The 13587-nt window shown below is 44.6% G+C and overlaps 2 protein-coding genes across 5 annotated transcripts; one reads left to right on the forward strand and one right to left on the reverse strand.

The window, feature by feature from the left end:
• Positions 1-566: 566 nt before the first annotated feature.
• On the forward strand, positions 567-3706 carry ankrd53 (ankyrin repeat domain 53). Of its 2 annotated transcripts, XM_021577844.3 has the most exons (6): positions 567-739; positions 1311-1464; positions 1712-1911; positions 2062-2226; positions 2494-2614; positions 2808-3706. In XM_021577844.3, the coding sequence occupies exons 1-6, from the start codon at positions 678-680 to the stop codon at positions 3390-3392; spliced, it is 1287 nt and encodes a 428-aa protein (XP_021433519.2). In that variant the 5' UTR covers positions 567-677; the 3' UTR covers positions 3393-3706. The 2 variants fall into 2 exon arrangements, with proteins under 2 accessions (XP_021433519.2, XP_021433520.2); XM_021577845.3 differs by lacking the exon at positions 567-739 and having other exon boundaries at positions 1187-1464.
• Positions 3707-6122: 2416 nt separating this feature from the next.
• Positions 6123-13017, reverse strand: tex261 (testis expressed 261). Of its 3 annotated transcripts, none has more exons than XM_021577847.3 (6): positions 12716-13017; positions 9308-9387; positions 8779-8932; positions 8485-8552; positions 7649-7751; positions 6123-7282 (listed from the first exon to the last, which is right to left on the reverse strand). In XM_021577847.3, exons 1-6 carry the CDS (start codon positions 12783-12785, stop codon positions 7167-7169), a joined length of 591 nt encoding a protein of 196 aa, XP_021433522.1. In that variant the 5' UTR covers positions 12786-13017; the 3' UTR covers positions 6123-7166. The 3 variants fall into 3 exon arrangements, with proteins under 3 accessions (XP_021433522.1, XP_090070677.1, XP_090070678.1); XM_090214551.1 differs by having other exon boundaries at positions 9308-9412; positions 12716-12938; XM_090214552.1 differs by lacking the exon at positions 9308-9387 and having other exon boundaries at positions 12716-12964.
• Between the last annotated feature and the right edge of the window lie 570 nt (positions 13018-13587).

Below are 13587 nucleotides of genomic sequence, written 5' to 3' on the forward strand. Positions count from 1 at the left end.
ACTCTAACCACGGTCAGATGTGATTCAGCCTGGATTTGAACCAGGGACTGTAGTGATGCCTCTTGCACTGAGAAGCAGTGCCTTACACTGCTGTGCCACTCAGGCCTCTGGCATTAGATTAGATTGACCTGGATGTTGTTAATTGGGCTAGTAATTAGACAAATTCCATGTGGGCCAATGTGCCAGATTCGTGTATCATGTCATGTCATAGCCTACTGTAGGCTTATCATAGACATTAAAGGGAAAAAACAGAGGCCTCTACTGAAACGATTTACCACATTGATAGGAAGGTCGGTGTTGAAATGATGACCACTTTAATGGGGAAAATTCTTTATGATGTAAGACTATGTATGTTACTGATAATATACAGTATATATATATTAAGTATGCTAGAACTGCCTTTGCTGTGAACTGGGCTATTTGTTTAATTCAACACATTTCATAGCCGTTACAAAACAAAGCCCAGTCGTCTGTAGGCTACGTGAGTGAGGAACAATAACAGAAGCAATAGGATCAGGCCCGGATTCCTTCTACCCGAGGGGTTTCTTGGCCACGCCTCTACACACACACACACACACACACACACACAAATTCACATCATTTATTTGCCTTCCACACTAGACTGCGATAATGAGCCATGTAAAATATTTCTATATTCTTGGACTGGAACATTAACAATGCGCATGTTTTCAATTCATTCTCTTTTACAAGGACAACTTCTGAATTCTGGAAAGATAAAGTAAGTGTTCGAATCAAATTGATTCTAAATAGGAAAGTTTCTATCTGTCATGCATCGTTCTGTTGCAATGTTCTGTTTTGGGTTGTTGAGTAATATAAATACAATTAATTTTATTTTTGTTGAGTTGTTGTGCTTAAAAACAGCGGAACAATATGAAGAATAACCATAGCAACCATGGAACATATAAACAAACGCGGAAAGTTATCGACCTAAAGATGGCTACTATGTGGTAAAATTGTATCCGGTCTTGCTAGACTACTTTGTAGCTAGCTATACATTTAACCCGTTGAAACACTGTAACATTGTAGCCAAGCCTTCGTGCCTGTAATTTATCAGAAGTTATAGCGCAACTTGAAGTAGCCTAGCCTAGTGGTTGCGCACCGCCCAAGAGCAAGGAGTCGCCTTAATGCTGGCAGACGTTTAGGCTAACCAGAGCCTGGGTTTACTAGTTTATTTCCAACTATCGAACTATAATTTTAAAAACTAAAGACGAACTTTTTTTTATTCCTATTCTCAACCTGTTCCTGGACTGATTGTTGTTATTGAGTGACTGGATAATGTGCTCCTCCAGTAAGCCCAGGGTAGGTGGTGGGGTGGTGCTGGTGCGGCGGTTGGTGAAGGCTCCGCCGGACAGCGACATGTTCCAGGCGGCCACCTCCGGGGACCGTGACTGGCTGCGACTCAGCCTGAAGCGGGCGCTGTCCCCAACGCAGCTCGACAAACAGGTGAATCAAGCACTGTGTTGGCGGCTTGACTCGATGTCAATTCAATAACCCCATCTCTTGAAGTGCTAGTCATTTGTTTATATTTATGCATTCCAACATGTTATCTGTGGCTGTACTGACCTGCTGAGTATCTGTGTCTGTCTGAGCGTGTGTCCATCCGTCTGCACTTGTGTGCCCTTTTGTGCCTGTCTGAGTACACAGTGCTCGCTCGCCTGCATACCTATATGTACACACACACACTCACTAGGGTCTGACGGTGCTCCACGTGGCTGGCCTACACGGGCAGTTGGAGTGTATGAAGCTGCTGTTGGCATCCCAAGTGGTGGACATAAACGCCAGCTGCCCCCTGGGCCGCAGACCCATCCACATGGTCCTCACTGCCAAGAGCAGACCCCACTCCCATGCCTGCCTCACCTACCTACTGGAGCATGGAGCCCTGCCAAACGTGTACGACATCATCTCTTGCTCTGACAACATTATCCCAATGTCTATAATGAGCGTTACCTTTATAATGACGATGATGGTGATAATGACAGTGAAGATGAAGAAGGTGGTAATGATGTACTTTAAGAGAGTCGTGTATTGGTTCATTTCCAGAGCCACTGACACAGGGTTGACGCCCCTCCACCTGGCTGCCACCGAGGGCCTGTGGGAGTGTACCAAGAGTCTAGTGGAGGCGGGGGCAGACACTGGTGCACGAGACAACCGAGGACACACACCTCTGGAACTGGCACGCATCTGGTGCCACAGAAGGATCGCCAGGTGTGTGTGTGAGAGAAAGACAGAAATAGAGGTATAGAGAAAGAGATGTGTGTGTGTTTGTTTGACAGGTTTGGTGTAGTAGTAGGGGTAACAAGTTGTGTACTTACCAGTTAATACAGCCATGTCAGAGAGATATTCATAGATCAGCTGAGGGGTGAGTGGCGCCTAGGAGTGGCGCCACCTATCAGATGACAATGAGTTTACTCCGCTTATTTCTTAACAGAAGTGACACTTTACTTGACTGTATGTGTGACTGACTGTGGCCAGGTTTCTGAAGGACTCTATGTGGCAGAACGAGAAGAAAAGAGAGATGGAGAGGCGCAAGGCGCTGCAGAACCTTCGGCAGGACCTGTTCAACATGCACAGGAGGGCCGAGAACATAGAGAAGGTTTGTCTACTCTACTGTGTGGAAAAACACAACGCAGTTATTATTACTGTTAAAATTTTACTGATAAGAAGTTACTCATGAGTTACGCTTGTCCAAACGCTTGAATTTAATCAAAAAAGGAATCATTCCTTTTTTCTAACGATTGTTACCTGGTTCTCCTCCGTGTCCATTTTTCTATGGTGACCTCCCTCAGGTGGGGAGACAGAAGTTGATGGAAGAGAAGGTCACGGCGTGGGCCGATAAGAAAGGCCTTCCCCTCCTCTGGGCCCAGCCTATGGCCACATGGAACCAGGCTCACGCCCACTGTCTCTCCCCGGGCCAGAGGCCACAAAGCCAGAGGACCAAGGTCTGCCACAGGCAGCATCCAGGGGCCCCTCCTCGGGAGGCCTGGAACATCTCCCCCAACCCCTCCAAACCCCCGCCGGCCTCTGTCTCCCGGCCCCAGGGGGTGCGTCTGAGCAGCCAGCCCGAGAGGTCCCCTCCAGAGCCCGACCTGAGGCGCAGCATAACTCTCTGCAGGGCCCGTGGGGATGGACGTCCCCAGTACACTGCCAAGTGGGACGGGTCCCCCCAGTCGGTCCCCAACCTGCCCTGGGATGTCCTTCAGAGGGGGCTGTTCTCTGCTGCCTTCCCATCAAGGATTGCCTCGCCCAACCACTTCCAGCCCAACCATGTGCTGGATCTGCCGCGCATCGGCTGCTCCCCAGGACCCAACACCTCTCCCTGGACAGAGGTGGCCATGCACCTGGCTGAGGAGCTGGAGCCTGGCCACTACTGACTGGATGGAGAGGTAGAAGTTGCCCCTAACCAATGATCCAGTCAGATGTATTTCATCCCTCTAAGTGTTAAGGTTAGAATGGCAGGTAGGGTAATCTGATCCTAGATCTGTGGTTGGGGGCAACTTCTACTTTAAGGAGTGGTGGAGATCCACTTTCTCCCAGTCGTACTCTACTGTAATGGAGAGACACTGTACTGACTCTACTGTCACCAAGCATTACAGCTGATTGGACAGTGGTGTTCTGCAAAACATAGATTTTGCATATCAGGAGTATTTTTATTATTAAAAGGTGTGATATTTGAGAAACATTACTGGTGTCATTAATACTGTATATTCTTGTCCCAAAACATTGTCAGAGATTATGAAAGGCGTACAAGGATTGTTTGGCAATGTCAGAGCTAACTCCCGAAAATGGTTACAAATGGGTATTGTAATTAGTCATATACTATCTATGTATGTTGTTGAATACAGGAGAAATAAGGACTACCCTGTAACTTTCCACTCTGGGTTTGCTGTCCCAATTAAGTGCTTTCGTGTCATTATAGGGCTCCCCCATCCCAATGTCAAACTGGCTATGCATACATAAGTGGAACAGCAGCTGAGTTCACCAGTCTCCAGCTACTTCTCTGTGGTTGGAGCTCCTCGGTCTCCTGCGCGAAGGTAAGGGAGGGGTGACACAGGGCTGAGACCACAGTAACCTGGGTCACTTGTCACAATTGGGGGCCTGCTGTCTTGATGACACTCCCTCAGGGTCTAGTCTGGGTCTGCAGGTGAGAGCTTGTCAAAAGAAGGCAGGGGGTGGAGGTGGGAGTTGTGGTTTTGTCCGCTTACTTTGTCATCATAACGCTCACACTTCCTGAGAATCACTTCACACCCCAGCAATGGCATGTCCTGACCTCTGCCCAACCTTTCGCCCCCCCCAACTGCCGCTAGCCCCAGAACATACACGTATAGTGAAAGCACACAATCAATATAGAGTACTTTGCAAAAGCAGGGTCATGTTCAGTTCAGTAGTGGGAGATCAATTTTTTGGAACGGAGAAATTACTAAACATAAGTCCAATAACAACGCTTATTTTCTGTTAGAAGTGTTTAAACAATTCATACCCAGTGAACGCAACCCAGGAAAGTAATTCCACATAACCGTTCACATATTGAGTCTCACACCAGGTTAACAGAAAGGTTGCTTGTTCAAATCCCTAAGCTGACTAGGTGAAAAATCTGTCGATGTGCCCATGAGCAAGGCACTTAACCCTAGTTGCTCCCTAGTAATTCGCTCTGGATAAGAGAGTCTGATAAATTACTTAAATGTAAAATGTTAACTGCCTCACTGCCAATCATTGATTAAGTCTGACAGTGGGGTCCGGAATTATTGGATCCCTTGTTAAAGATTAGCAAAAAAAAGTGTATAAAATATACTGTAAATTAGTTATTTAACCTTTAACTAGGCCAGTCAGTTAAGATCAAATTCTTATTTTACAATGACGGCCGACCCCCTAACCCAGACGATACTGGGTCAATTGTGTGCTGCCCTATGGGACTACCGATCACGGCTGGTTGTGATACAGGATCGAACCAGGGTCTGTAGTGACATCTCTACAGTAGCACTGAGATGCAGTGCCTTAGACCGCTGCGCCACTCGGGAGGCTATTACGACTAATACAATTGCTCAGAGAAAGAGATTTTGTTTAACAAGTTAAATCAACACCACAAATATAGGGGTCAAAATGATTGGATCCTGTTTCCAATACCCTAGCACGCTCCCCTTGCGAGGATAACGACACTGAGCCTTTTTCTAAAATGTTTTATGAGAATTGGATAGCACATCGGAATGGATCTTAGACCATTCTTCCATTCATGATCTTTCCAGATCCTCCCCCGTAGGGATGATTGTTCTTTCGAAGGCCAAACCCACCGCTGGTGGGCGTGTCCAAAGAGCTCTATTTTTTATGTCATATGACCATAGCACAGGTTCAAATTCAAGTGCCAACGTCGTTTAGTAAACTCCAATCGTTGCTATGGTCAGATGACATGAAAATACATACTCAAAACACCTCATGCCTACTGTAAAATATGGTGGTGGATCTTTGATGTTATGGGGCTATTTCCACTGGTCTTGGGGCCCTAGTTAAGGACATCATAAACTCGACCGAGTATCAGGACATTTTAGCCAAAAACCTGTTTGCCTCTGCCAGGAGGCTGAAACTTGGCAGCAAGTTAATCTTCCAGCAACACAATAACCCCAAGCTCACATCAAAATCCAAAGAAATTGTTAATTGACCACAAAAAAAATCTATAATTTTTCAATGTACCCCATACTAGATCCTTGTACCCCATTGAAAACTTGTGGTTTGAAATGGAGAGTGTAGTCCTTAAGCGCAGACGAAAGAGGTCCAAGGATCTGGAAAGATTCTATATAGAGTAATGGACTAAGATCCCTCCCAATGCGTTCTCCAATTTCATAAAACATTTAGAAAAAGTCCGTGCCATTATCCTCGCAAAGGGCGAGGGTGCTGGAGTATTGAAAGCAGGGCGTGCAATAATTGTGATTATTTTTTTGTTACTTGTCAAACAATGAGACCACATCATCTAGTATAAACACATTATTTTAGCTCAGTATTAGTATTTTTTACTTTAGTTTTTGTTGCTCATCTTTATCAAGGGATCCAATAATTCCATACCCCAGCGAAAATACCATTTATCTTCCACACAGTCAGTGATGAGTCTCACACCATATAACAGCCTCTTTAATAGCAATGTTACACATCACTTTCGCAGTTTCTCTCGCCAAACTTACCCGATTCACCCATAACAAGCGTACAAAAATGATTGCGCGTCAACTACCTTATCACAGATTCATAAGTATTCGTGGGCATGTTAGTTTGTTTCTGTTTTTTTTTTTTTTAAATCAATTGACATACAAAAGAAAAATCACTTGTATTATTTAAGCTTTCTTTTTCTTCTTTTGAATGGCTCAAGAGAATGAGCAGTTTGAGAGCCATGGAGTCATTGATGATTGTTGAACGGTACAAAAGAAAAACTCATTTGTTCCTATGCGGCCACGTACAAACATTGGCTTAGTAGGCGACCCCATACTAGTAGGGAGGTAGCAACCCAGCACACAATACAAGGGCTGCTTCCCAAAATGGTACCCTATTCCCTTCATAGGGCACTATTTTTTTTACCAGGGCCCATGGGACTCTGCACCATGTAGGGAATAGGGTGACCTTTGGGACGCAAACAAGTGATCCGGTCTAGGCCTCGTTTCACGCCAACCCTGTTGCCCTCTTCCCCCCCTTCAACCTGCCCTCCACCTCCAACTGACTAAAACCCAGAGGGGACAACATGAACTTGTCCAATAAGAAACACTGGTTTTAGTTGTTTTTTTAAAACAGAACAGAATAATCTGATGCAGAAGAGAGCCTATTTGAGACACCTACTGTAGCTGGAGAACAGGAGCCAGGGAGGCATTCAGTTCTTTGTTTGCAGTCACCATCATCACAGACATCCATGGATACTCTATTCACTATATGGTGCACTATATAGGCAACAGAGTGCCATTTCAGATGCAGACAGCGCTAGAGGGAGAAAGAGAGCGACTATGAGAGATGGACAAGTTCTGTAAACACACTGCTGCTAGTCCGTCGCAATAACGGGAAGCTCTCGTCTGCTCTGGTACGATGAGCTCTTCTTCCACCTCTCCTTTCGTCCCTTCCCAAATATACCCTTGTACCCCTACCACCCCCCGACCACCCCAACCCCCCCGAGTAGAGCCTCAGTACATCTTCTGTCGACTAGGCAACACTGCCTCCTTGAGGAAAGAGAAGATGAGCAGGATGCCAGACCTCTTGCCCCTCTTGCCCTTGGTGAAGTAATTTGAGACCACGTCATCTAGAGAAGGAAAGAGAGGAGAAAAATAAAGTTGAAATGTGTTGAATTTATCTAACCAGATAAGTTGTTGAGAAAGAGAGTTAAATCATTTTTAGTAAAATAACCTGGTTGGCTAAGAGGTGAACAACTGGGGGGGAATGGTACCTGAACGTGCTATATCTGGGTGGGGTCCAGCAGGGAGAAAACAACATTTAACGGAACTAGTTATATAGGGGGAAACGTACTTTCCTGGTAAACGTTTTCCATTGTAATTAAGTGTGTGCCCTACTGAACAGGACTAGGTATCCGTATCATAAGGCTCTGGTCAAAAGCAGTGCAATACACAGGAAATTGGGTGTCATTTCAGACTTCGCCTTAAGAGCTCACCTCCTTGCTGCACGGTGGACGGAAGCACGTTCTCCCCCGCCGATAGCGACACAAAGAAGGAGAAGGGGATGATCCACAGGCAGATGGTGAAGTACGCCAGGACCTTCAGGGAGAAGAAGATATGGAGTTGAGGAGAAACGGAGGTGAGGAGAGGAGCTACAGGGCCAGGAGTGATTCCTGACAAGGAAATACTCAGCCTTTAGAGTTTACGACTAGGGCTCAGAGTTTTTCCTGATCATAGCGAAACATATAGCCTATGACTACTAGGTCCTAATCAGCAGACGGCTGTTCTGTAAACACCGGCCTGAGAGGCTTTGTATGAAGGGCAAAAGAAAAAGCAGTGACTTTGTCACGTACAACAGAATCAGTGTTCAGAGAAAACAATGATAAATCCTCGGGTCCTCAGTCTTTGAATATTAACTTCATTCAGTTTAAATATTCCCATTACACATCGCAACTGTCTTTGCCCTAGGTGAGGTATTTGCAGGGTTGGGGAGTAACTGATTACAACAACAAAAAAACTGTCTTCTTATGAAGGGGAAAGTAATCCAAAAGTACCTGCAAGTAATCTGATTACGCTACTGAGTTGGTGTAATCCATAAATGATGTTACTGATCACAATTTTGGACAGGTAACTGGTAACTGTAATGATTACATTTGGAACAGTAACCTACCCAACCCTGAGTATTTGAGCCATCACTCAGAGTTCCATTATGTAATTTGCTAAGTAAATAAAATATGATGTACCCTGCAATACTTTGCTCATAAGAGCTCAGGAGTAATCAACACAGATTAGGTTTACCTCAGAGGTGTGTGTGTGTGCGTCCTAGGCTTACCTCTGAGAAGGGGTAATACTCTTCAGCAAAGTACTGGAAAGCCATGTAGTGATTCAACACCACCAATACTGAGAAAAAGAGGGAGAGCGGGGGGGGAGAAAGACAAAGATGTAGGAGGGATGAAGTGTATTTTTTTTTAAATTACAGTGCATGCACCGAACAGTTCAATTAGGCCACATGACCAGGGAAGAAACTCCAGGCCCTGCATATTATCGATTGCCGTTTACATCTAGAAAAGCTATCGCCACTATACACTTGTTCCTGCCTCAGCTGCTGCCTGCCTCTGATGCTCACCACAGGAGAGAATGAAGTTGGGTGAGCTCAGCAGTATGTAAGGGAAGGTCTGCAGGAGGCCAAAGTACACCAGGTTGGTGAAGAGACCACAGCCCATCATCAGCCATGGGAAGCCCTCAAACAGGTACAGGCCCGTCAGAACACCTGTAGAGAACTAAAGTACAGTACACAGAGGGGTGTTAGTAGTACTACTCCCCTCTGCGGTATAGGACGCATCTGAAATGCCACCCTATTCACCATATAGTGCAACATTTTTATTCATAGGCCTCTGGACAAAAGTAGTGCAACATTTTGAATGCGGCCTAGGACATATGGGAATACTGGGTCACCTAACAAGTTAAAAAGGGGAGAAGGGGAGAGTTGTTCAGAAGAGATGAATGTACAAGTAGGTGACCAAGATATTTAGGCTGTAAGACTAATCGGTTACTGTAGAGAGGTAGTTTGAATTTGTACACTGTAGGCCGAAGTGTTCTAGGAAATGATCGGTCAAATTCACTGTGTTAGAGATCATCCAAGAGAAACTACTCACCAGTATCATGTACTTTATTATTCGACTAGTGGCAACTGTGTACTCTTCTATTAGTTCTGCCAAATAATACAGGCCAGCAGCTGGGGGAGGGGGAGGAGAGACGTACTAATAAATAAAATAAAAACAACCAACAAAATGCATTTACCAGCTTGTCCATAGACAGCACTGTGACATACAAGGGATGAGATCGATTGATGAATAAGTAAACAACATTCACGGCAGTAAACACACACAAACAAACACATACACAAGACCCAAAATAAGCCCTGAAAAACTGAAGGTAGCCTAGACAGAATCAGACATTTACTAACATGCTTCCAGAAAAGGCTACTTGAGGCAAAAGCACTAAAACGAGTCAGAACAATTACGTCAAAGAGAAGGGGGTGACAGCACACACACACACACACACACACACACGGAGGATCTGCATCTCGTCACGTAAGGCAAAGTACTCCATGCCCACCCGGCCTTCTAAACACACAGAGTGCACTTTTGAACCCTATGCCCAAGTGCCGGTGAAACTCATAGCGAGGCATGACAGGCAGACATTTTTATTTATTTATTATCCCGCCTCGGACAGCTCTCTCTCTTCGTTCTACCACCTCACTGCCTGCAGTGCCAACTCACTCACTGTTTGAACAAGAGATTCAAGAGCTGTTTTGACGCACATTCGCATTAAATCCACATGGACTATATTCATTTACCGGTTATTGGTGATTACTACATCATTGCTGATGACATTAGTTGCTAAAATAGACATGCCGGACAATAAGTGACAGCTGTCCAATCAGATTGGATTTTAGGATAAAACTAAACAGCCTGTGACAAAAGTTCACTCACTCGACTTTCAAACTAGTATTATCTTCTAAGTTTACAGATGCGCATGCATTTAACAAGTCAAAAATGTGTAGAATTTGTCAGCCCATCTGCACAGCTAAACCTACTAGCCCAGTAGACTGGTTTTAAACAAGGGCATAAGCCAGATGACTTCTACCCCATTCATTCATACACGCTAACTGCTTTAGCACCTATTGACTAGGATTTGCCAGGGTGCTCAAGATTATCATGATACTTAGGTGCCGAAGCGATATGTATTGCAATTCTCACTATTCTAAAAGGTATTGCGATCATCAAAAATAATATCCCGATATCTACCTATCGACTTTTTTTCCCATATCACTAATATTGACAATAGTATCTTCCCGAAAGTTAAACACGCATCGGTTGCGGTACGGTTTTGGAAGCATAAGGAGTGTATCTTCATATCAGCGCGAAATACTTTTCTATTTAAATTAGTACACACCTTTATATGGTTAGAGTTCCCACACAGAGGGGAGTATTTGGCTGTTTTGGCTTCCAGAGCCAATTCGCCTTTAAACAAAACATTGGTCCTTGGAATCAGAGTATGTGAGTGGAGCGGAGCAATCTGTCAGATTGGATGGGGAGGGTCGCTGCACAGCTATTTTCAGGTCTCTCCAGAGATGTTCAAACAGGTTCAAGTCTGGGCCACTCAAGGACATTCAGAGACTTGTCCCAAAGCCATTCCTGCGTTGTCTTGGCTGTGTGCTTAGGGTCGTTGTCCTGTTGGACCTTCACCCCAATCGGAGGTCCTGAGTACTCTGGGGCAGGTTTTCATCAAGAAGCTCTCTGTACTTTGCTCCGTTCAGCTTTTCCTCGATCCTGACTAGTCTCCCAGTCCCTGCTGCTGAAAAACATCCCCATAGCATGATGCTGCCACAACCATGCTACACCGTAGAGATGGTGCCACGTTTCCTCAAGACGTGACGCTTGGCATTCAGACAAAATAGTTCAATCTTGGTTTCATCAGACCAGAGAATCTTGTTTCTCATGATCTGAGAGTCCTTTAGGTGCCTTAAGGCCAACTCCAAGCGGGCTGTCATGTGCCTTTTACTGAGGAGTGGCTTCCGTCTGGCCACTCTACCTTAAAGGCCTGATAGGTGGAGTGCTGCAGAGATGCTTGTCCTTCTGGAAGGTTCTCCCATCTCCAAAGAGGAACTCTGGAGCTCTGTCAGAGTGACCATCGGTTCTTGGTCACCTCCCTGACCAAGGCCCTTCTCCACAATTGCTCAATTTGGCCGGGCGGCCAGCTCTAGGAAGTCTTGGTGGTTCCAAACTTCTTCCATCTAAGAATGATGGTGGCCACTGTGTTATTGCAGGCCTTCAATTCTGAATAAATGTTTTGGTACCCTTCCCCAGAACACAATCCTGTGTCGGAACTCTACGGACAATTCCTTCGACCTCATGGCTTGGTTTTTGCTCTGACATGCACTGTCAATTGTGGGACCTTATATAGTGTGTGCTTTTCCAAATCATGTCCAATCAATTGAATTTACAACAAGTGGACTCAAATCAAGGACGATCAATGGAAATAGGATGTACCTGAGCTCAATTTCAAGTCTCATAGCAAAGGGGCTGATTACTTATGTAAATAAGATGTTTTTTTAATTAATTTGTAAACATTTCTAAAAACCCTGTTTTCGCTTTGTCATTATGGTGTATTGTGTGTAGATTGATGAGGATCCCCCCCCCATCCATTTTAGAATAAACCTGTAATGTAACAAAATGTGGAAATGCACTGTATATGCTCTTTAATACGACATGTAGCCTATTTGAAATGACGAAATCATTGGTTTCAATACTTAAAAACGAAATGGTAGGTCCAGGTAGTCACAAAAATAGATGAGTGTTGGCTAAATTGCGATTTCGATGAATGGAGCGGTGTGCAAGCGGGATTTACGACCACTCAGCTCCGCTGCTTGGAATATAGGCGTGACATTAGGGCAACCGTCGAACAGTTACGTGCCAGACATTTCTATCCAACTATTGCGTTATACGATTGGCTTTCCAATAACGTTAGTTTGCGATTTTGTAAATAGCAGTGTTGTGGTAAATATACTCGCTAACTAGTTAGTTACTAGCCCCTTGCACAACAACCAGCAATAGGTATGGACCAGCAATAGGTAGTTAACATTGGGTAAGGTTTGTCACCAGTTGCAGGCTGGATGAAACGCCGCAGGTGAGCCAATATATTACTGTAGGGATTAGTTATTAACTTTGCACGTGAAAACAAGTAGATTTGCTTAACTCTCTTGGTTGGATTGTGAATCACAACTAACGTTAGCTACCCAGTTGGCTGTTAGCTCACACACTAGATGTAGCTAGCTATAGGAATTTGCCACGCTACGTTATGTGCCTAGCATTGTTAACTACATTTCTACTACTATCCCAACTGGCAAGTTAAAGTTTATTCTGCCACATTGTTGATTGTCACTTTGCTTGTATCCCTGAGCCCAGGCCGAATTGGCATGCATCGATAGGCTGGGTGTGAAAGAAGGTAATGTGGCGATGCTAGCTACTGTAGCTAACAACTTCAAAAAGTAAACTCACCAATTGCTAGTGTGATGAAAGATATCTGTATCACCAACGACAGCCAACTTAGTAAATAAATAAACCACATCTCGTTTCATGTAAAACACACACATATATATATATTTAAAAACAAAAGTGACAGTAAGTGCTTCGAAATAATTTAGCTAACTGGTGGTTGGTCAAAGTTCGCCCCACTGGCAGTCGGACATTGAGGAAAGCGCTGCAGTCTCCAGGATCCAGTGTGCCCCTGTGGCTACAGCGCCAGTTATGGTCGGAGGAACTCCAGCACATTTGGACAGAGGGGGAGCTGCCTGCGCTCTGTAGTTTACAGCTAGAGCTGGAATAAACGATCAGAAATGAATGTGCTGCTATTACCTTCTGGTCTTCCAGGTATGCTGTAAATGGTTAAATAACAGTAGAATCTTAAGTGGGACAGTGGAAGAAATTTAGTAGAATTAATAAGATACTTTATTTCTGTTTATTTCATCAAACACACACAACACACAGAGAGAGAGAGAGAGAGAGACACACCTACACAGAAGGGAGTAGCAACATTATTTAAAAATCCTCCACCTTTGAGATTGTTTTTTTGCCACTCAATGAAAAATGTATGCTGAAAGTGAAAAGCAGACCTTTCTAGTAAAGGAGCCAAATTAAATAAATATATAACGACAGAACAGCGTGCAGCAGAAACTAAAATGGTGTCAAAGTGTGAAAGTAATCCCATCCTTTTCAAATGCTTTTACCAAAGAGCAGGGGTGTGTGGAAGTGTGAACTCAAAAAGCTGCCATCCATCCAGCCTCCATTTCAGACACTTTCAGAAGCTGGAGGACCTTTAAGATCACCTGAGTGCTCTTAGCTCGACAACACCTTGGCAACCCAAGTATATG

Source organism: Oncorhynchus mykiss, chromosome 21, assembly GCF_057628025.1.
Source record: "Oncorhynchus mykiss isolate SJ-2025 chromosome 21, ASM5762802v1, whole genome shotgun sequence".
In the NCBI taxonomy this organism is placed as follows: domain Eukaryota; kingdom Metazoa; phylum Chordata; class Actinopteri; order Salmoniformes; family Salmonidae; genus Oncorhynchus; species Oncorhynchus mykiss.

What these genes read in the sequence shown, in the direction of transcription:
- ankrd53 (XM_021577844.3), top strand. Translation starts at nt 678, where the DNA reads ATGCGCATGTTTTCAATTCATTCTCTTTTACAAGGACAACTTCTGAAT. An exon ending in CAACGCAGCTCGACAAACAG is followed by an intron (nt 1,465 to 1,711) that starts GTGAATCAAGCA and finishes CACACTCACTAG; the next exon opens with GGTCTGACGGTGCTCCACGT. An exon ending in GGGCCGAGAACATAGAGAAG is followed by an intron (nt 2,615 to 2,807) that starts GTTTGTCTACTC and finishes GACCTCCCTCAG; the next exon opens with GTGGGGAGACAGAAGTTGAT.
- tex261 (XM_021577847.3), bottom strand. Translation starts at nt 12,785, where the DNA reads ATGTGGTTTATTTATTTACTAAGTTGGCTGTCGTTGGTGATACAGATA. An exon ending in TTTCATCACACTAGCAATTG is followed by an intron (nt 9,388 to 12,715) that starts GTGAGTTTACTT and finishes CCCCTCCCCCAG; the next exon opens with CTGCTGGCCTGTATTATTTG. An exon ending in CAACTTCATTCTCTCCTGTG is followed by an intron (nt 8,553 to 8,778) that starts GTGAGCATCAGA and finishes TCTTTTTCTCAG; the next exon opens with TATTGGTGGTGTTGAATCAC.